At 46.1% G+C, this 22,746-nt stretch overlaps 1 protein-coding gene across 2 annotated transcripts; it reads left to right on the forward strand.

The window, feature by feature from the left end:
* Nucleotides 1-107: 107 nt before the first annotated feature.
* On the forward strand, nt 108-22,599 carry LOC120060204 (rab3 GTPase-activating protein non-catalytic subunit-like). Of its 2 annotated transcripts, none has more exons than XM_039009347.1 (34): nt 108-526; nt 1,706-1,788; nt 1,913-2,033; nt 2,209-2,290; nt 2,867-2,914; nt 3,056-3,131; nt 3,220-3,321; nt 3,423-3,522; nt 6,465-6,563; nt 6,783-6,931; nt 7,402-7,481; nt 7,859-7,948; nt 8,139-8,278; nt 8,675-8,870; nt 9,013-9,156; nt 10,719-10,801; nt 10,915-10,979; nt 11,153-11,243; nt 11,489-11,616; nt 11,793-12,006; nt 12,133-12,230; nt 12,390-12,495; nt 12,623-12,783; nt 12,925-13,099; nt 13,239-13,412; nt 13,509-13,615; nt 15,517-15,583; nt 15,667-15,737; nt 19,069-19,104; nt 19,212-19,358; nt 19,580-19,795; nt 20,061-20,348; nt 21,365-21,529; nt 21,767-22,599. In XM_039009347.1, the coding sequence occupies exons 1-34, from the start codon at nt 418-420 to the stop codon at nt 21,917-21,919; spliced, it is 4,164 nt and encodes a 1,387-aa protein (XP_038865275.1). In that variant the 5' UTR covers nt 108-417; the 3' UTR covers nt 21,920-22,599. The 2 variants fall into 2 exon arrangements, with proteins under 2 accessions (XP_038865275.1, XP_038865276.1); XM_039009348.1 differs by having other exon boundaries at nt 109-526; nt 19,212-19,286.
* The last annotated feature ends 147 nt before the right edge of the window (nt 22,600-22,746 follow it).

Raw genomic sequence — 22,746 nt, forward strand, 5'->3', positions numbered from 1 at the left:
GAACAAAGCTTTATTTTATTTGTTGAACCTGCCTTCCTGAGCGATAGAGGGCGACGTACACGAAATCGTCTCTGTAAATGTGCCTCGAGATTGTATTTCATGGTTAGCGATGTGTCATCACAATACAGTCAGTCATTGGTCATCACCAAAACACTTAAAGTAAAGGGTTGAAACGGTGCAAATATTAACGAAATCCACTGACAGCAACACCCTGTACATGTATTTGTTTACTAACATTCCTGGAAACGATACATATTTCAACGCAAAGGATCCCTGAGGAGTCTTGTCTTCTTGATTAGCGCTAACTTCATCATACTGCAACGTTGTTGTTTCCCCGTTGGACTGCAGCTGCCAGCTAACGTTAGCTTAGCTGGCTAATTCCCTGTATCCCCTCTGCCTGGTCGGGACGGGATCGAAATGTCCTGCTGCCTGCTCGAGTTCTGCCGGGTCCAGGAACTCAAAGCAGTCCGGGAGTTTTTGTTCCAGAACCAGCAAAACAACCCTTCTTTGGAGGACAAGAAAACAGGTAAGTTATCTAGCTAACGCTCAGCTCTGGGCGAGCTAAATTGCTGGGTATGACCAACTTGTTTGATTGCTGTTTGTAATCCTCGTCTCTTTTTTCAAAGCAATGTTAGAGTAGCTATGCAAATTGCTATAGACTTGTATAAAGTGTGTGTGTGTGTGTAAAAAAATAGAGACCAGATAATGGTTCACAAATTGCACAATTTGTAGATAGTGTTGTTGACAATCCAGTTGAAATTAGACTGTAATTTGTTCTATGGGCTACGTCACTTGTCATCTCATGCCTGTAGAATCTGACAACTCTCGAAGTCGCAAATTTTGTTCCAGCGATCTAAGTGCTACAAATACCAGGGAGTGTAAAGAATGCACGTATTCCTATGTCTCCTTAAATCTTTGACCTGTCACATCATGAATAATAGAATTAGAGATTATAGCAGTTGATGAGCGCAAGGTGTAGTGAAGGTGAGACCTGGAGAGCTGCAGTACCAGCGGGAGGCAGATGAGGATGGAAAGAGGGAGGGAGGAAGGAGGGGGGATTTGCCCTTTGTCATATGAGTCATCCTACAGGAGGGCGCTTGAACAGATTTCCGCATGATGCTGGACAAAGGAAGACACACGCTCACACACATAAGCATACATACTTACATACACATACTCAAAGCCCTGAGCCATTGTACATGCATGTTGCAGTCAGACTATGTCAACAGGAGTCCCACTGTCAATGTGAGTTCTGTCAATCTCTTCCCTCCTCCCACTTACTGATATTTATAGCATCTCCAACTTCATCCCTTCTCTCTTTGGGTCGGGGGAGGTCTCTTGTCCTTGATGCTCATCTTTCTCTCCGCCTTCTTTGTTAGTTTGCCCCTGCCAGTCCAAAGATGTGTGTACAAGTGTGTGTGTGTATCATTTATCACCTGATTTTAATAAATGTTCAGCTTTATAGCCTAACTATAATATAATAATAATAATAATATATGCCATTTAGCAGACACTTTTATCCAAAGCGACTTAGTCATGTGTGCATACATTTTACTTATGGGTGGTCCCAGGAATCAAACCCACTGCCCTGGCATTACAAGCACCATGCTCTACCAGCTGAGTTACAAAGAACCACTAACATTTTAACTGACAATTGACTCTGGATTGCACCACCTAATAATTGTGATTGATCTCTCTCGCTCAGAGAATGAGCTGGCCTGGGACGACTCAGACTGGGGGTCATGGGATAACCCTGAGGCCAAAGAAGATGGCAGTGGCACCACCACGGTCAGTTTGTCTGTCTCTTACACTATTTCTCTTCTTTAACTAAAGACTAGCTTAAATCAGACACCACCCTTCCATAGCCCTCTGTGATCTATAAGGTTTGGTCCTGTTGTGTTGTGTTCCTTAGGGGGTGGAGGAGGACAGTGCTGCAGTGACTGCCCCCTGGCTGCAGGACTGTGTGGTTTCTCTTTCTCCCTGCTCAGACCTGATGGTCGTTGCCAAAGACCACAAGGCTGTGTTTCTCTCAGGTATGTGTCCCAAAACACAGACACGCATGTTAATGTACACACAAATTCTCTCTACCCTACCCTTATTAAAGCTACATGAAACAAAGTCAGTGTCCTCAAATACATAAACATCTCCCCAATGACACACTCTGCTGTTGGCGGGGTGTGTGTTGACATTGTCTCCTCTTTCTTGCAGCGAAGTGGCGGACAGATGATGGTGGCCGAGAGGAGATGACCCTGGCTGTGTCCTGGAGTGGAACTCTCAGCACCGAGGAGGGGTGAGAGAACGGGGGGAGAACGGGGTGAGGAGGGGTTGGAGAGAACAGAAGGGGGAGAGAGGGAGGAGGAGGGGGGAGAGAACACAGGAGGAGGAGGGGGGAGAGAACACAGGAGGAGGAGGGGGGAGAGAACAGGAGGGGGGAGAGAACAGGAGGGGGAAGAGAACGGAGGAGGGGGGAGAGAACAGAAGGGGGAGAGAGGGAGGATGAGGGGGGAATGGAGGAGGAGAAGAGAACGGAGGAGGAGGAGGGGGGAGAGAACAGAGGAGGAGGGGGAAGAGAACAGAGGAGGAGGGGGGGAGAGAACAGAGGGGGGGAGAGAACAGAGGAGGAGGGGGGAGAACAGAGGAGGATGGGGGAGAGAACAGGGGGGAGAGAACAGAGGGAGGAGGGGGGGAGAACGGAGGGGGGGAGAACGGAGGGGGGGAGAGTCAGGAGGGAAAGAAACATAAGGGTGGATGAATGAGAGAGGAAGGGGTTAGACTGAGAGAATGTGAGGAGAGGAAAGGACACAGAAAGAAGTCAAGATTAGATTCCAGATTCACTGTGTGTGTGTGCGTGTCTGCCTCTTTACAGGGAGAGTGTGAGCAGTGTCATCTGTATACCTCTGGCCAGCCAGAAAAGGTAAGCCACCTAGTGTGTCCGACACTGTCCGTGTGTGTGTGTCCATCCTCCATGGGTGTTCACTTGTGTGTACATATCAATGTGTATGTAGGTTTGTGTTCTAATGATGAGTATTAACTCTGTCTGTCTGTGTGTGTTCAGGAGTTCCACAGGTCGGCCAGACTGGACTTGTATTGTAGTGGGCTTCTCATCTGGTTATGTCCGCTTCTACACAGAGGTGCAGTACAGCAGTATTTACTTGTTACCTGGAAGGCTGGCTGGTGTGGTAATGTTATTCTAACAGTGGTGTTGTGTGTTTTTGTCAGAGTGGGGTCCTACTCCTAGCCCAGCTGTTGAATGAGGATCCTGTCCTGAGGCTCAAGTGTCGCACCTACGAGATCCCCCGCCACCCTGGTGTCACCGAGCAAGTACGGCTGTAGCACACACAAACACTGACAGCTGCCTGAGTATCAAGGTTCTTTTGATGACACTTTGTATTTATGAATTTCTCTCTCTCTCTCTCTCTTAGCATGAGGAGCTGAGCATTCTTTATCCAGCAGCCCTGGTCACTATTGATGGCTTCAGTCTCTTTCAGTCTCTACGTGCCTGCAGAAACCAGGTGGCTCGAGGTACTGCTCTGTGTGTGTGTTTTGTGTCTGTCGAGGTACTGCTCTGTGTGTGTGTTTTGTGTCTGTCGAGGTACTGCTCTGTGTGTGTGTTTTGTGTCTGTCGAGGTACTGCTCTGTGTGTGTGTTTTGTGTCTGTCGAGGTACTGCTCTGTGTGTGTGTTTTGTGTCTGTCGAGGTACTGCTCTGTGTGTGTGTTTTGTGTCTGTCGAGGTACTGCTCTGTGTGTGTGTTTTGTGTCTGTCGAGGTACTGCTCTGTGTGTGTGTTTTGTGTCTGTCGAGGTACTGCTCTGTGTGTGTGTTTTGTGTCTGTCGAGGTACTGCTCTGTGTGTGTGTTTTGTGTCTGTCGAGGTACTGCTCTGTGTGTGTGTTTTGTGTCTGTCGAGGTACTGCTCTGTGTGTGTGTTTTGTGTCTGTCGAGGTACTGCTCTGTGTGTGTGTGTGTTTTGTGTCTGTCGAGGTACTGCTCTGTGTGTGTGTGTGTTTTGTGTCTGTCGAGGTACTGCTCTGTGTGTGTGTGTGTTTTGTGTCTGTCGAGGTACTGCTCTGTGTGTGTGTGTGTTTTGTGTCTGTCGAGGTACTGTAGTAGCAGTAGAGGTACAGTGCTGTCAAAAAGGTTTTTCCCCCTTTTCTAATTTTCTCTATATTTGAATAATATTTGATACTGAATGTTATCATATCTTCAACCATAACCTAATATTAGATAAAGGGAACCTGAGTTTACAAATAATAACAAAAATGTATACTTATTTTATTTATTTAATTAACAAAGTTATGAAACACCCAATTCCCCTGTGTGAAGAAGTCATTGCCCCCTTACACTCAATAACTGTTGTGCCACCTTGAGCTGCAATGAATGCAACCAAGTGCTTCCTGTAGTTGCTGATCAGTCTCTCACATTGCTCTGGATTAATTTTTGGCTGTGGATTAATTTTCTGCTCGTTTAAAGTCCTGCCACAACATCTCAATTGGGATTAGGTCTGGACTTTGACTAAGCCATTCCAAAACTTCAAATGTGTTACTTTTTAACAATTTTCATGTAGACTTGATTGTGTGTTTTGGATCATTGTCTTGCTGCATGACCCAGCTGCCCTTCAGCTTCAGCTCACAGACAGATGGCCTGACATTCTCCTATAGAATTCTCTGATACAGAGCAGAATGTATTCTTGACAGTTGGTATAAGGTTTTTACTGTGGAATGCAGTGTTTGGTTTTCGCCAGGCATAATGGGACCCATGTCATCCAAAAACGTATACTTTTTGACTAGTCTGTCTATAGAACATTCTATAGAGTCTTGATGATCATCCAGGTGCTTCCAGGTGCTTTTTGGCAGACTTGAGTCAACTTTCTGGATGAGATGGGTCCCATTATGTCTGGCGAAAACCAAACACTGCATTCCACAGAAATCAAATTGTATTGGTCACATACACATGGTTAGCAGATGTCATTGCGAGTGTAGAGAAATGCTTGTGCTTCTAGTTACGACAGTGCAGCAATATCTAACAAGTAATCTAACAATTCCACAACAACTACCTAATACACACAAATCTAAGTAAAGGAATGGAATAAGTATAAATATAAATATATGGATGAGCAATGACAGGGTGGCATAGGCTAAGATGCAATAGATGGTATAAAATACAGTATATACATATGAGATAAGTAATGCAAGATATGTAAACATTATTAAAGTGGGATGCTTGACCGTTGGTATGGCAACACAGTGCCATCACTAACACAGCTGCCTACATACAGACTTGAAATCATTGGCCACTTTAATAAATGGATCACTAGTCACTTGAATAAAGTGACTAGTGATCCATTTATTAAAGTGGCCAATGATTTCAAGTCTGTATGTAGGCAGCTGTGTTAGTGATGGCACTGTGTTGCCATACCAACGGTCAAGCATGGTGGTGGTAGTGTGATGGTTTGGGGATGCTTTGCTACCTTAGGACCTGGACGACTTGCCTGAATAGAAGGAACCATGAATTCTGCTCTGTATCAGAGAATTCTACAGGAGAATGTCAGGCCATCCGTCTGTGAGCTGAAGCTGAAGGGCAGCTGGGTCATGCAGCAAGACAATGATCCAAAACACATAATCAAGTCTACATAAACATGGTTAAAAAGCAACACATTTGGAATGGCATAGTCAAAGTCTAGACCTAATCCCTATTGAGACGTTGTGGTTGGACTTGAAACGAGCAGTTTATTATTGAAAACCCACATATGTCACTGAGTTAAAGCAGTTCTGCACGGAAGAGTGGGCCAAAATTCCTCCACAGTGACGTGAGAGACTGATCAACAACTACAGGAAGTGTTTGGTTGGAGTAATTGCAGCTAAAGGAAGCACAACCAGTTATTGAGTGTAAGGCAATTACACACAGGGGCATTGCGTGTTGCATAACTTTGTTTATAAAATATGTATGTCATTGTTGTGTTATTTGTACACTCAGGTTCCCTTTATCTAATATTAGGTTTTAGTTAAAGATCTGATAACATTCAGTATAAAAAAAATGCAAAAGTAGAGAAAATTAGAAAGGGGGAACTACTTTTTCATAGCGCAGTAGGTTAGTGTTCGTAGTTGTAAAACTAGTTGTAGTACCATAGTAATTGTGCTATAAAGGTTACATGATGTTTAATAGAACCATGTTCTCTATTTGCTGGCTGGGTTGACAGAGTTCGCCAGAAAGGATGCAGGTACTGACACACGCACAAAAGCTAGTATTTGACACTTAGGCTAGTACATGTAGTATTTTTTGGGGGTATATTTTGTGTATTGTGGCTTAAGGTGATAGTCATTCCACACCATTTACTCAACTCTTTCCCTCATCTCCTCTTTCTCTGGCAACCCTCTCTTCCTTAATCTCTTCCTCCAAACCCCTTCTCTTACTCATTATCCCTAACTTTCTGTGTCTTACCCCTCTCTCCCTACTCCCCCCCTCAGCGGCGGCAGCAGGCAGTGAGGTGGTCCATCCTCCTCCTCTGGCCTATAAGAAGTGGGGTCTACAGGATATGGACACCATCGTAGACCACAGCAGCGTGGGTGAGAGAGTCGAGGAGGGAGGGTCAGATGGGTGGAGGGGCACAGGGAGTGGGGGGGGGGGGGCTGGAGGGAGAGGGGCAGGAGGACAGGGAGTGGGGCAGGAGCATGGTGAGCAGAAGGTGGAGAAGATCATGGATTCTGGTTGAAAGACAGTGAAAGTGTAGCTATGTTCTCCATTGTAACGGTGCTCTCTCTCTCTGTCCCTCCCTCCCTTGTCAGGTATAATGACGCTGTGTGTGTTTGACCAGATGAAGAATGCGTCTATCCTGGGGGGTTTCCATGCCTCTGTGAAGGGCAGCCCCCCCGCCATGAGTCAGTACATAACTGTGGGGGGAGGACCCTACACAGGCTTCTACTACGCCATAGAGGTGTGTGTTTGTTTCGGTTTGTCCATCTTTTTCCTCACCTCATGCCTGTCTATTTATCTCCTTGAGAGATTGGTAGTTACTCTTTAATAAGTAAGCACAGTCGGCATTAGTTCAGACCAGTAGCAGTGATTTTTGACTTTTCCATTCCCTCTAGAGCAGGGATGGGCAATAATTTTGGCTCGTGGGCCATATCATAATTTCTAAATTCAGAGGGACGTTATTTTGAGAAAGGGCAGTTATTTGAACATTATAAAGGTCCATTATAATTTCTACATACTTTCTATCTAGCCTGTAGTGTTATTTTAACCCAAAATAGTTTACCCCCCACCCCCAAAAAATGGTTTTTACTCAAATCTCCCTCAGACTGGATTGCCTTATTTTGCCCACCCCTGCTGTAAACAGAGCTGAGATTTCCACCAAAGCAGCACAAAAATGTCCAGTCATAAAATATTGTTTTTATCTCTTTCCAGGGTAGCTCCCAGCCTCTACTCTCCCATGTGGCTCTGGCTGTGGCGAGCAAACTCACATCGGCCTTGTTCAGCGCTGCCAGGTGCGTGTGTGTTTTTCTTGGTGATTGTATGTATGAGTCTTTTCTCGGTTGTCAGTATCTTGGCCTCCTACTCCCTTTAATCATGGTGAGTATTCCCTGTGGTGCTGTGTGCAGGTGTGTTGATACGGCTGGGGCCTTCACTGAGCCATGCTACCTCTGATACAGCCACACAGGACACAAAGCAGCAAAATCAATACACTGATATATAGCCTCTTTCCTGACAACTAATTCATTATAACTCTGTATGTCCTCTCCCTCTTCTCCCTCTGTCTTTCTTCTGCATTGCTTCTTTCTTCCTGCACCCTTTCTCTCCTCTTTCCTTCTCTCTCTCCTATCTTTCCTTTCTTTCGCACTGCTCTCTTTTGCTCTCGCGTCAGTGGTTGGCTGGGCTGGAAGAAACAGAGTGAGGAGGAGCCAACTCAGAAACAGAAGCCCAAGGTGGAGCCGGCCACGCCCCTGGCAGTCAGGTGACCAACACCATCCCTTTTGTCAGAAGAACTAGGGAACTGTTTGTGCTGCACACGCAATCTACGCAATCAAATTGCCAAGTTATCTTTTTATCACTAACATTAATCAATGAGCCTTTTTTTTTCTTCATTTCTCACTTAACTGATTGCTTAGCCCAACTCTTTCCTCCCTCTCGTGTCCCGCCCTCAGGTTTGGTCTCCCAGACTCGCGGCGTCACGGGGAGTTCATCTGTCTGTCCCCCTGTAACACTCTGGCTGGGGTCACGGACGACTTCGGCAGGGTCACGCTGCTTGACGTGGGGAGAGGCATAGCTATCCGCATGTGGAAGGGTGAAAAAGAATTCTCCCTTCAGCACTCAACAGTAGGGCCGGAACGATATCAGTATCGTAGCAAGAAAACAAAACATGAAAACATGCCTAATGTTGGAAACAAACATCATTATGATGTCATCCAGAGTCACATGTATTTATTTCCACGCTATAGTACACAATATTCAACATACAGCAGGTTTTTAAAGGACCAAAGAGTTTGGTCTGCTTCGTGTTTTCATTTTTGCCATAGAAAAAATATTGCGATACTGGTATCATCACAGCCCAACTCATCAGTAAATTAATTATCGGGTTTAGTATAAAGACAGCTAATGTTGAGTAGGGTCTAGTGTTTGACTTGGAAAAATGCCCTACTTATATATCTAGTTATAATAACCTATTTCTGTGTTTTCCCAGGATACCGGGATGCCCAGCTGGGTTGGGTGCAGGTGTCTGAGGGGCGGGGCGAGCGCGACTCCTCGCCCTCTGCGCCCCTCCCTCGGCGCCACGCCCAGTTCCTGGTCATCTATGCACCCAGGAGAGGCATCCTGGAGGTGTGGGGCACACAGCAGGGTCCCAGAGTAGGAGCCTTCACTGTAGGGAAACACTGCAGGTACACACACACACACACACACACACACACACACACACACACACACACACACACACACACAGTTCTAATCGTATGTTTCTAAAGCATTTGAACTACTTTAACCAGTAACAATTTCCTTCTCTCCTATGTGTGTATGTGTCAGGTTGCTGTATGCAGGGTACCGGCTGATGGGGGTGAACAGTGTGACTAGTCAGGGCTGGCTGCTCCACACACAGCAAGTGTGTCTGTTTGACCCTGCTACTGGAGCACTACGCACTGTCACTGTCCCCTTCCATCTGGCCCTCAGGTGACTTTTCACACTAACACACACTTCGTAGTACGGTTGGGACATCTTGGGAAGATCAGGAGTACAATTCTTGTATTGTGAAAGATTCTACACATACAGTGCATTCGGAAAGTATTCTGACTCCTTGATTTTTACCACATTTTGTTTCGTTACAACCCTATTCTAAAATGAATAAAATCGTTTTTTTTTGTGCAAATGTATTACAAATAAAAAGCTGAAATATCACATTTACATAAGTATTCAGACCCTTTACTCAGTACTTTGTTGACGCACCTTTGGCAGCAATTACAGACAAGTTTCTTTGGGGTATGACGCTACAAGCTTGGCACACTTGTATTTGGGGAGTTTCTCCCATTCTTCTCTGCAGATCCTCTCAAGCTCTGTCAGGTTGAATGGGGAGCGTTGCTGCACAGCTATTTTCAGGTCTCTCTAGAGATGTTCGATCGGGTTCCTGTCCGGGCTCTGGCTGGGCCATTCAAGGACATTCAGAGACTTGTCCCGAAGCCTCTCCTGCGTTGTCTTGGCTGTGTGCTTAGGGTCGTTGTCCTGTTGGAAGGTGAACCTTTGCCCAGTATGAGGTCCTCAGCACTCTGGAGCAGGTTTTCATCAAGGATCGCTCTGTACTTTGCTCCGTTCATCTTTGCCTCGATCCTGACTAGTCTCCCAGTCCCTGCTACTGAAACAACTCCCCACAGCATATTTCTGCCAACACCATGCTTCACTGTAGGGATGGTGCCAGGTTTCCTCCAGACGTGAAGCTTGGCATTCAGGCCAAAGAGTTCAATCTTGGTTTCATCAGACCAGAGAATCTTGTTTGTCATGTTCTGAGAGTCTTTTAGGTGCCTTTTGGCAACTCCAAGAGGGCTGTCATGTGCCTTATACTGAGGAGTGGTTTCCGTCTGGCCATTCTACCATAAAGGCCTGATTTAGTGGAGTGCTGCAGAGATGGTTGTTCTTCTGGAAGGTTCTCCCATCTTCACAGAGGAACTCTGGAGCTCTGTCAGAGTGGCCTTTCTTGGTCACCTCCCTGACCAAGGCCCTTCTCTCCCGATTGCTCAGTTTGCCCGGGCGGCCCACTCTAGTAAGAGTCTAGGTGTTTCCAAACCTCTTCCATTTAAGAATGATGGAGACCACTTTGTTCTTGGGGACCTTCAATGCTGCAGACATTTTTTGGTACCCTTCCCCAAATCTGTGCCTCGACACAATCCTGTCTCGGAGCTCTATGGACAATTCAATGAATTGAATTTACCATAGGTGGACTCCAAGTTGTAGAAACATCTCAAGGATGATCAATGGAAACAGGATGCACCAGAGCTCAATTTCGAGTCTCATAGCAAAGGGTCTGAATACTTATGTAAATAAAGTATTTCAGTAAATTTTTTAATACATTTGCAAACATTTCTAAAAACCTGTTTTCGCTTCGTCATTATGTGTAGATTGATGATTGATGTAACGTAACAAAATGTGGAAAAAGTGAAGGGGTCTGAATACTTTCCGAATGCACCATACACAGCCTGTGTAGTTTTACCAAAGGGACGTAATGATTATGTTCCCTATGTCAGTGATAAGAAGAGTGAGAGGGCGAAGGACATGCACCTGCTGAAGAGACTGACCACACTACTGAAGAGCAGAGAGGTGGAACCAGGTACGACAGAGATGGAGGGGGAAAATGAACAGATGGGAGGATACCCTTTACAGAAGTATTTGAACAGGGAAAACCAGAAGAGCTCTTTCTTACCTTTGACCTCCTCTCCACAGATATCCTGGAGAGCGAGGCCCAGAGTGTACTGCTGGACATCAAACACCCTGCCGTTAAGAAACAGGTCAACACACATATACACACACACACACACACACACACCATACATATATACACACACACACACACACACACACACACACACACACACACACACACACATACATACATAGTGGGGTCAGCACACCCATGGAATGTGGTGTACTACTACTTACTGCTCTCTGTCCTGTCCTTTAGGCCCTGGAGTCTTTGCTAGCCAATAAGAATGCTCCAGTCTCCTGTCTGACCAACATCACCCGAGTCTTACTGGCCAGTCTCAAAGGGCAAGGTACCGTGTATTTCTGGATATTTATTGAGGTTGAATATTATTAAACCGTGTACAAATAGGTGTCTTAGTGCCTGTGTGTGTGGGTTAATGCCTGTGTGTGTGGGTTAATGCCTGTGTGTGTGGGTTAATGCCTGTGTGTGTGGGTTAATGCCTGTGTGTGTGGGTTAATGCCTGTGTGTGTGGGTTAATGCCTGTGTGTGTGGGTTAATGCCTCTGTGTGTTGCCCGTGTGCACTGTCCCTGCAGACCCTGAGGCGGTAGATGAAGGGTTGTTCCAGTTGTGTTCCTCCCAACTGAAACTGCTGCAGCTCTACACAGACATCCAACAGCTCCACTCTACTGGGGAGGCCACCACAGACACACACACTGAACCTGTGAGTACAACAAACACCACTGGTTGTACAGCAGTCTGACACTGAATTAACTAGCTACATTCAGAGCAGTAAACGGCAGGCCAATGCTGAGTTGTCAGCAACACTCACCAATCTAGAACCACTCTTCTATTTTCTCTCCCTCTTCTCTTGTTCCACATCCTCCTCTTCCTTTTCAGACGGAGGTTGCAGGTATAGAGGAGGAGCTGGCCCGTGTCTCCCCTACCCTGCAGCGCTACGCAGAACTCACGTCCGGCTCCCGCCCCTCCGTCTCTTTCGCCCAGGACTCCCCTGACGCATCACTTCCTGTCCGGAGCTTCCTGTCCCAGATGGAGTGTGAGGGAGAGGAGATCAGAGTGGTGCCAGGGCCCAACGCAGATTGGACACAGCTTGGTAGAATGAAAACGCACACACACAACACAAAGACGCGCACAGACACACACACACAGACACACACACACACACTATTACCTATAAGTGTATTAGAGGTTAGTTTGTGTGTGTGTTTTTCCCCTGTAGGGAGCTTTCTGTTCTGGGGCTGTCTGACAGGAGAGAGCCCTCTACAGAAAGTCTGTAACACACTGCAGAAGACCGGCATCAGCCCACAGCAACTACTGGTGAGGAGAGGCGGGAGAGAGGGTGAAGAGGTGGTGGAGGAATAAGAGGAAGCCGATTCTAGAAAGGGATGATTTGGGTATGGGAGGAAGAATAGACTGTTTGAAATAGAATGAAATGTAACTCATCCATGTTGTTTGTCCGTGTGTGTTTTCCCTCAGTCTCTGCTGCTGAGTGTATGGCTGCACAGAGAGAAGGAAGTATTGAAAAAAACAGAGGCCGTCAGACACCTACACACACTGCTCACTGCCCTCAGCTCCATGAAAGGTGTGTGAGCACATCTTATTTCCAATGTTGTCTGTGCTGTGATGACATTGAGTTAGCTTGTGGTTAGATGGTATGTAGCTAGACTCCCATTGACTTCTGTAGACGACTGTGTTCCTCCTCTCCCTAGGTGCGGTGGAGGAGTCGTGGGACATGCAGTGTGTCTCCCCCTGGTGGCAGCAGGTGCGTGCTGCATGTGTCCAGTCCCACAGTTCTGCTGCCGCCCTGTTGGCTGCAATAGTGGCTCACCGCGCTGCTAAGGCTAACATCACCATCCTGGCTGAAACCAAGGTCACACACACCACACACACACATACACACACATATAATCACCTGGCTCTGGCAAAGAAAAGGGTGAACACACACACCCTAGCACACACACACTGATATGTGTGCTTTGTCACTGACTCTTTGTGTGTGTGTGTGTATCAGTTCCAGCCAGAGTGGGAGGCGGTGTCGTTGGAACTGGAGCAGTGGGCGGTGTGTGTGAGACAGCTGGAGGACGTGTTGTCCCTGCAGACACTGCTGTGTGTGCCTCCTCCTCAGGGAACACCAGGGAGCGCCACACCACACTGCTCAGTCAAAGCCCTGCTGGAGGGGGGCCGAGGTACTGGATACGTACTATAAGAAATAAAAAGTCCATAATCCCGATCTGAGAGGGTTGGAATTGGTGAGAGAGATACAATCACATATACAGTAGATCAGTGATTACCTACGCTCTCTCTCTCCCCTTCGTCCTCTCTCAGGTGGTATAGCAGACAGCGTGGCTAAGTGGGTGTTCAGGCAAGACTTGGCCCCTGAGCGGCTGAAGGACATGCTGCAGAGGAGGGGGGAGGCCGAGAGCACGGAACAGCCCTCCCAGCCAGAGCAGGGGGAGGGAGAAAAGAGCCAGGAGGATCCAGACTTCAACAGGGCAGCAGGTGAGTGTGTACTCCTGTGGTCACTAACCCGATTCCTCCATAGGGAAGTGTATTTGTTGTTGTTATATTAAAGTGTGTGTTCCTGTGTTCCTCCAGAGCTGCTGGTGTCTGTGTGTCAGCGTTTCCCAGACTCCCTCTCTCCTGACCTGCTGTTTGCCCACTGCTGCTGGGAGTACGTGGTGCAGTGGAACAAAGACCCAGAGGTGGGGCTCCATACAGTACCGGCACACAGACCTTCACATCCATAAACACACTCACATCTATACACATAGATATCCATACATAGTGGGGAGAACAAGTATTTGATACACTGCCGATTTTGCAGGTTTTCCTACTTCATACAATGTGATTTTCTGGATTTTTGTTTTAGATTCCGTCTCTCACAGTTGAAGTGTACCTATGATCAAAATTACAGACCTCTACATGCATTGTAAGTAGGAAAACCTGCAAAATCGGCAGTGTATCAAATACTTGTTCTCCCCACTGTATCTATATACACACACTCACATTTACACACACAGACATGCATATACATACACATCTACAGTACCAGTCAAAAGTTAAGACACTTCTTAAAGAATGTTTTTTCTTTATTTTTACTATTTTCTACATTGTAGAATAATAGTGAAGATGTCAAAACTATGAAATAACACATATGGAATCATGTAGTAACCAAAAAAGTGTTAAACAAATCAAAGTATATTTTAGATTCTTCAAATTAGCCACCCTTTGCCTTGATGACAGCTATGCACACTCTTGGGATTCTCTCAACCAGCTTCCCCTGGAATGCTTTTCCAACAGCTTCACCTGGAATGCTTTTCCAACAGTCTTAAAGGAGTTCCCACATATGCTGAGGACTTGTTGGCTGCTTTTCCTTCACTCTGAGGTCCAACTCATCCCAAACCATCTCAATTGGGTTGAGGTTGTGGAGTCCAGGTCATCTGATGCAGCACTCCATCAATCTCATTCTTGGTCAAATAGCCCTTACACAGCCTGGATGTGTGTTTTGGGTAATGATAGTCCCACTAAGCGCAAACAAGATGGGATGGAGTATCGCTGCAGAATGCTGTGGTAGCCAGGCTGGTTAAGTGTGCCTTGAATTCTAAATAAATCAGACAGTGTTACCAGCAAAGCATCCCCACAGCAACACACCTCCTCCTCCATGCTTCACAGTGGGAACCACACATGCAGAGATCATCCGTTCACCTACTCTGCATCTCACGAAGACAGAAATCTCAAATTTGGACTCATCAGACCAAAGGGCAGACTTCCACCGGTCTAATGTCCATTGCTTGTGTTTCTTGGCCCAAGCAAGTCTTCTTATTGGTGTCATTTAGTAGTGGTTTCTTTGCAGCAATTCGACCATGAAGGCCTGATTCACGCAGTCTCCTCTGAACAGTTGATGCTGAGATGTCTGTTGCTTTTATTTTGGCTGCAATCTGAGGTGGAGTAATTTTTATGAACCTATCCTCTGCAGCAGAGGTAACTCTGGGTCTTCCTTTCCTGTGGCGGTCCTCATGAGAGCCAGTTTCATCATAGCGCTTGGTGGTTTTTGCAACTGCACTTGAGTTCTTGAAATTTTCCGCATTGACTGACCTTCATGTCTTAAAGTAATGATGGCCAGTCGTTGAGCTGTTCTTGCCATAATATGGACTTGGTCTTTTACCAAATATGGCTATCTTCTGTATACCACCCCTATCTTGTCGCAACACAACTGATTTAGCTCAAACACATTAAGGAAATAAATTCCACAAATTAACTTTTAACAAGGCACACCTGTTAATTGAAATGCATTCCTCATGAAGCTGATAGAGAGAATGCCAAGAGTGTGCAAAGCTGTCATCAAGGCAAAGGGTGGCTACTTTGAAGAATCTCAAATATAAAATATATTTGGATTTGTTTAACACTATTTTGGTTACTACATTATTCCATATGTGTTATTTCATAGTTTTGATGTCTTCACTATTATTCTACATCTAGAAAATAGTCAAAATAAAGAAAAGCCCTGGAATTAGTAGGTGTGTCCAAACTTTTGACTGGTACTGTATATACTGACAGTTTGAGGTGTACAGTCAAATATTTTGTTGTCTCTCTCTCTCTTTAGGAGGGGAGATATCTTTGTTGGGCGGTGGAGCACCTGAAGCTAGTCTCAAGTCCTCACATCCAGCTGGGTGAGACTATGCTTCACGTTATGCAATATTCACTCAGTGTGTCCCTTCGTTTGTGCTATAAGATGGTTCTCTTTCTCCTGCAGGCATCTCTTCAATGATGTGGAACACGTTCATCGTTAAATGTTTCTCAGCTGCTGCTTTCCTTATAGAGAAGGTGAGCAGAATATTAGGGATGTGCATCTTTCCCTTTCAACACAATTCGATATCTAGATGCACGGGCTCCGATACGATACAGGAACGATAAGTTTTAGTTTGAAACGAATCGGTTCGATGCACTAACATTTGTTTGCATAAACACATACATTTTCCATTCCAAATTAAAATCTGCTGCTGATGGATCTGATGAGCTAGGACTCTGAGCTGTATCTGTCTGAGCTGACTTCTCTGTGTGTGTGCTGTATCTGTCTGAGCTGACTTCTCTGTGTGTGCTGTATCTGTCTGAGCTGACTTCTCTCTCTGTGTGTGTGTGTGCTGTATCTGTCTGAGCTGACTTCTCGCTCTCTTTGTGTGTGTAAATTATGTACATGTACACTGAACCAAACCCTAAACACAAAATGCAACAAAGATTTTAGTGAGTTAGTTCATATAAAGGAAAAACAGAAAATTTGAACAATTCATTAGGCTCTAATCTATGGATTTCACATGACTGGGAATACAGTTCTGCATCTGTTTGTCACAGATACACTATATGACCAAAAGTACACATGTTTGTCGAACATCTCATTCCAAAATCACAGGCATTAATATGGACTTAGTCCATTCTTCTGGGAAGGTTTTCCACTTGATGTTGGAACATTGCTGCGGGAACTTGCTTCCATTCAGCCACAAGAGCATTAGTGAGGTCGGGCACAGGTCTTGGGCAATTAGGCCTGGCTCGCAGTCAGTGTTTAAATTCATCCCAAAGGTGTTTGATGGCGTTGAGGTCAGTGCTCTGTGCAGGCCAGTCAAGTTCTTCCACACCGATCTCAACAAACATTTCTGTATGGACTTTGCTTTCTGCACGGGACATTGTCATGCTGAAACAGGAAAGGCCCTTCCCCAAACTGTTGCCACAAAGTTGGAAGCACAGAATTGTCTAGAATGCCACTGGAGCTAAGGGGCTTAGCCTGAACCATGAAAAACAGTCCCAGACCATTATTCCTCCTCCACCAAACTTTATAGTTGGCTCTATGCATTGGGGCAGGTAGTGTTTTCTTGGCAGCCGCCAAACCCAGATACGTCCTTCGGACTGCCAGAAATTTGACAAACTGACTTGTTATCTTATGACGGTGTCACGTTCAAAGTCACTATGCTCTTCAGTAAGGCCCTTCTATCGTCAATGTTTGTCTATGGAGATTGCATGGCGGTGTGCTTGATTTTATACATCTGTCAGTAACGGGTGTGGCTGAAATAATAGCCTATCCAATCATTTGAAGGGGTGTCCACATACTTTTGTGTATATAGAGTCGACCTTAAAAAAAAGTAGGGGCGTGGATCAGAAAACCAGTCAGTATCTGGTGTGACCACCATTTGCCTCATGTGGCGCAACACATCTCCTTCGCATAGAGTTGATCAGGCTGTTGATTGTGGCCTGTGGAATGTTATCCCACTCCTCCTTTAATGGGTGTGCAAATTTTCTGAATGTGGTGGGAACTGGAACACGCTGTAGTACATGTCAAATCAGAGCATCCCAAACATGCTCATGTCTGGTGAGTATGCAGGCCATGGAAGAACTGGGACATTTTCAGCTTCCAGGAATTGTGTACAGATCCTTGCGACATGGGGCCGTGCATTTTCATGCTGAAACGTGATGGCGGGCCTCAGAATCTCGTCACGGTATCTGTCCATTCAAATTGCCATCGATAAAATGCAATTATGTTCGTTGTCCGTGCTTATGCCTGCCCATACCATAACTCCACCGCCACCAGACACGTGGTTTGCCATCTACCCGGGACAGTTGAAACCGGGATTAATGCGTGAAGAGCACACTTTTCAGCGTGGGGCCGTGCAGCATTTGTCCACTGAAGTCGGTTACGACGCCGAACTGCAGTCAGCATGCCAATTGCATTGTGTTGTGTGACAACTGCACATTTTAGTGGCCTTTTATTGTCCCCAGCACAAGATGCACCTGTGTAATGATCATGCTGTTTAATCAGTTTCTTGATATGCCACACCTGTCAGGTGGATGGATTATCTTGGCAAAGAAGAAATGCTCACTAACAGGAATGTAAACAAATGTGTGCACAACATTTGAGACAAATAAGCTTTTTGTATGTATGAAAAATATCTAAGATCTTTTATTTCAGCTCATGAAACATGGGACCAACACTTTACATGGTGTGTTTATATTTTAGTTCAGTGTGTATGGTGTATGTAGGGCTAAGCCACAAGGGAGACTGGGCACCTACCACCCCACTACCAGATAAGGGGGGGCAATGTTTGCTTTTTGTCCCCCCCACTTTTGATCTGAAATCACAAATTCATTTATAATTTTTGCAGATTCAAAGTGTTTGAGCTAGTAATGTAATAATATTCCTCATTAAAATGAATATATATATAGCACAGCTTTTGATTTATTTTTTGCCAAAATCCAGACTTTTTCAAACTTTAAACAAAAACAACCACTAACTGTTTGCTCAGATGGCAACTCGTCGCAAATGCGCCAATTGAATCTCAACAAGGAAAAAGTGGGTGGTTGTATTTGATTAACATTTATTGAAAATGTATGGATTTCAGCGAACAAAGGCACGCAACTACAGAGGACAAACATAGGTACAAGGTAGGCGTTCGATAATTAAATGCATTTGAAGTATTGACCTTGGGCGAATCGATGGAGTTGGTCCTAGGTTCCACAAAGCCTGGAGCTAGATTCCACAAACCCAGGTCTCTGCTCCACTGTTTGTGGAGTCATCAGAATCTTCCTTCACCATGGAGTGGAGTTTAGTTCACTATATCCAAATGAGAGTTGTCTCCAGCGGTAGCTTAGGCTATTCCGGTAAAATGACGTTTAACAGCACCTTTGATAACAATAACCTTGAAATTACATCGGTTGAACTTGTCACTCAACTAATAAAGCCTAATATTGCGCAAGCCATTTTACAAACATTTGAATGCTGAAGGTGACAGGTGACCTACCTCTTGTTAGGCAATGTGCAGTTGACTAGGCTACTGATATTGCCTGGAGTTGTTGATCAATGACTGTCAACACAGTTACATGCTCGACACTGAAGGAGAGGAAATAAAGTAATATGAGCCATGTTAGTGAACCGGCGATACGTAACGTTTAAATCGAGTTTCTGACTGATTCAGTCCTATCTTAAAAATTTGAACCGGGGATCGATGCGTATCTGTGAATCGTTACATCCCTACAGAATATGTTCATCAGAACTGTCACATACATAAACATATTCTGTAGGGACGTAACGATTCAAATCAGTCCCCAGTGTGTCCTGATTCTGATCACGATTCTCTTTATAGTGCTCCAATTGTTTGTTTCCTCTCCACAGGTGGGGAAGGCCCCTAAGGACCGCCTGTGTCGACGGGTGAGCAGCCCTGCCTATTCAGCCTTACATGTTTGCCTCTCTGATTGGGACTTGTGTTTTGGTTGTGAATAGACGTGTACATAACGTCTGTCTGTGTGTGTATTCAGGATGTGGGAATGGGAGACTGCGCCATGACATCATTTCTGGGCTCCTGTGTTCAGCTGCTACAGATTCTGATGGAGGTACGGATCAAAAAAGATGGATGGATGCATACAGTTGGGCAGATTAAAATGTTTCCCTGCGCTGCAGCACAGGTAAAAAGCATGTGCTGCATGCAAAGTGGGTATATGTGCATGTCACCATGCAAGAGAGTTTGTCACAGTGTACCATTACTGCAGCACGGGGATTTAGAAAAAAACTTTTTGAACTAAAGCATCTGTAGTTGCACAGATAGACTGCGCTTTGGATGGTTTTTAATAGTGATACTGGCAAGTGAGGCTGGTCCTTGGTTACTCTGAACCCCTCTCCCCTCCAGGCAGACTCGGGGGTAGAAGAGGTGCCTCCTCCAGAGCTGTGTGTGGAGGAGGTGTGGGGGGGAGCAGAGGGACCTGCCTCCCTAGCAGAGCTAGCCCTGGAGCAGAAGGGAGTTCACTACCCCCTTGTACAACACCACTATCTCCTGGCCTCTTTACTCCACACTGCTATGACCTTCAGTCTCAGGATCAAACCACTCAGCCTGTTCGACAGCAAGGTGAGACAAACAAGTAGTGTAAACCAAAGAGTACACACATGCATAACACCTACAGCAGTGTTTACCAACCCTCTCCTCTGGCCCCCCCAGATGTTTCACATGTTTGTTTTAACCCTAAACTGGCACACCTGATTCAATTAGTCACAGGCTTGATGATTAGTTGACTGAGTCAGGTGTGCCAGTTTTTAAATGTCTGGGGGGCCCTGAGGAGAGGGTTGGGAAACACTGACCTACACTATACACTGCAAGTCTTTCCTTCTTCCAGGGTAAGAATGCCTTCTTTAGAGAGCTGTCGTCCATCCAGCTGATGCCCAGTGGAGACATGGACCCTGGCCTGGTCTCCCTCAGACAGGAGTTCCTGCTCAGGGTGTTGACAGGCTGGGTGACGACCCAGAGGGAGGCGGTGGAGGGCCCTGGGTCTGGGTCAGGGGACAAGACGTGGCCTTCTCTGTGTCTGGACCTGGGACTCCTGCTGCAGGTCAACCCGGACCTCCTGCGCAGACATCTGGTGTGTGAGCTGTACAACCAGGGCCTGGACCCCCGGGCAGAGCAGGTAGGTAGTCAAACACCAACAGGTCCCTCAATACACATCTGCTGGTAACTGGATAGAAACTGATACACATACTAACACATATAACATAAAACCCCCAGTGAGTGTATTAGGTACACCCATCTAGTACCAGGTCGGACTCCCCTATGCCTCCAGAACAGCCTGAATTCTTCAGGGCATTCTACAGGGTGTTGGAAATGTTCCACATGGATTTTGGTCCATGCTGATGCGATGGCATCACGTAGTTGCTGCAGATTGGACGTTGGTATGTTCATGCTGCAAACAGCCCATTCCATCTCATCCCAAATATGCTCTATTGGGTTGAGGTCTGGGGACTGACCAGGCCACTCAAGTAAACGGAATGTTCTTCCACTCCTCAATTGCCCAGTGCCAACACTGACCGTGTTCTCACTGGAGCTCTCTTGTTTTTATCTGGTAGGAGTGGACCCAGGGTGGTCGTCTATGACAATAGCCCATCCGTGACAAGGATCGAGGAGTTGTGTGTTTCCGAGATGCCGTTCTGCACACCACTGTTGTTCTGTTCCGTTATTTGTCTGTTTGTTGCCCGCCTGTTAGCTTGCACGGTTCTTATCGTTCTCCTTCGACCTCTCATCAACAAGCTGTTTTCGCCCCAAAGGATTGCTGCTGACTGGATGTTATTTGTCAGTCTCACCATTCTCTGTAAACCTGGGTGGCTGTTTCTGAGATCCTGGATCCGGAGTGCCTAGCATCAATGATCATACCTCGCTCAAAGTCACTTAGGTCACTGGTTTTGCCCATTCTAACGTTCAATAGAACAGTAACTGAATGCATCGACGTCTGTCTGCTTTATATAGCAAGCCACGGCTACGTGACTCACTGTCTGTAGGAGAGATCCATTTTCGTGAGCGGGTGGTGTACCTAAAACTACATATTCATACACTCATGTCACTTGTCATATTTAATAACTTTATACACACAATGAATATGATCACTCACACAAAATATGACATTGAAGCCTGAGGTGTGTGTGTTGTCAGGTGATGTTTGAGGTGGAGGATAAGGACGTGTTGGGTTCCCAGCTGTTGGTTCTAACAGGCCAGAGGCTGAGCTACTCCCTGCTCCACACCCAGACCCAGACCCGACCCGCCATGGAGCTGCTGGCACGCCTCCCCCCCACACTCTGCACCTGGCTCAAGGCTATGGTGAGATCAACCTCTGTGTTACCTTATAACATGTTATAACCACTGTAGAACACCTGGCTCAAGCCTATAGTGAGACTTACCAGCCTCCTGAATACACACTATAACACCTGTCTTAAGGCCATGGTGAGACCAGCTAGTCTTCGGCGTCAACCTATAACCACTGAACAGCATATTGTGTAACTAATTCAACCCCCTAGTTGTGTGGGCTACTGATGCATATCTGTGTGTTGTCCCCAGGACCCCAGTGAGCTGGGGTGCCCGTCGGTGCCCCTGAGTCAGACCAGCAGGCTGGTGAGCCGCCTCATAGAGATCCTACCTGAGAACCACGGCCAGTACAGCCTGGCACTACACCTACTGGAGGCTGTGGAGGACCTGCAGAGAGAGGACTGAGAGAGGGGGAGGAGGACAGAGGACAGAGGGGGAGGAGGACAGAGAGGGGGAAGAGAGAAAGGACAGAGGGAGTAGAAGCGAGGGAACTAGATGGCTTCTGTGCATTTTTGTTCTTGCTAGCATCCAATATAGGAGTGAGAGAGTGGTAGTGAACTGGTATATTACCTATCATGTACAGGAAGCAGAGGTACCCTGTTTTTGAGAGGCTTGTGCTCAGTTGAGAAGAAAAGGTTGAATCTAATTAAGTGTAAATGATAGAGAGGGGGTAGGATGGGTTTTTAATTTAATCCAGTGCTCACTCATCTTACTCCGATTTCAAATAACATTGTATTAGGTTGATCAATGTCCAAGCCTGTATTTCAGAATAGAATAAGGGGGGCCTAGATGGAGTTGGTTAAGTCCTGTCACTTTGTCTCCCAGCTATACCTAGCAGCCCCTGTACTCTCCCTTTTAACATACTTAACGACACACTCAAAAGGGGGTTGCAGGGTGTGTGCCATATGATTGTTCAGTAAGCATCCCTTCCTCAGCTGTCCCTCAGATTAGTGATGTATGATAAACAGACCTGTTATTTATACATGCTGCAGTACTACTAGCTGTGCCTGTACCCACTGTACTGTTCTGTAGTTGTAATCTAGACACTGGGGGCAGACAGCAGAATAAAAAAAGTTAAATGCTCAGCATGGTTTCTCTCTCTCTCTGGGCCTGGGGTAAGAACAGTTAACACTGGTCATTTCCAAATGGTAGCAGGACATGGCTGCGTTGAGTACGGGGAAAAAAACTGCACCGTTCAGTTAAATGGAAACCGTGCTGTTCTGAAAAATGGG

The sequence above is a fragment of the Salvelinus namaycush genome, chromosome 15, assembly GCF_016432855.1.
Source record: "Salvelinus namaycush isolate Seneca chromosome 15, SaNama_1.0, whole genome shotgun sequence".
Lineage (NCBI taxonomy): Eukaryota > Metazoa > Chordata > Actinopteri > Salmoniformes > Salmonidae > Salvelinus > Salvelinus namaycush.

Coding starts and splice junctions, on each gene's coding strand:
- LOC120060204 (XM_039009347.1), top strand. CDS start 418: ATGTCCTGCTGCCTGCTCGAGTTCTGCCGGGTCCAGGAACTCAAAGCA. Junction 3,322..3,422: donor ACCCTGGTGTCACCGAGCAA/GTACGGCTGTAG, acceptor TCTCTCTCTTAG/CATGAGGAGCTGAGCATTCT. Junction 12,231..12,389: donor TCAGCCCACAGCAACTACTG/GTGAGGAGAGGC, acceptor GTTTTCCCTCAG/TCTCTGCTGCTGAGTGTATG.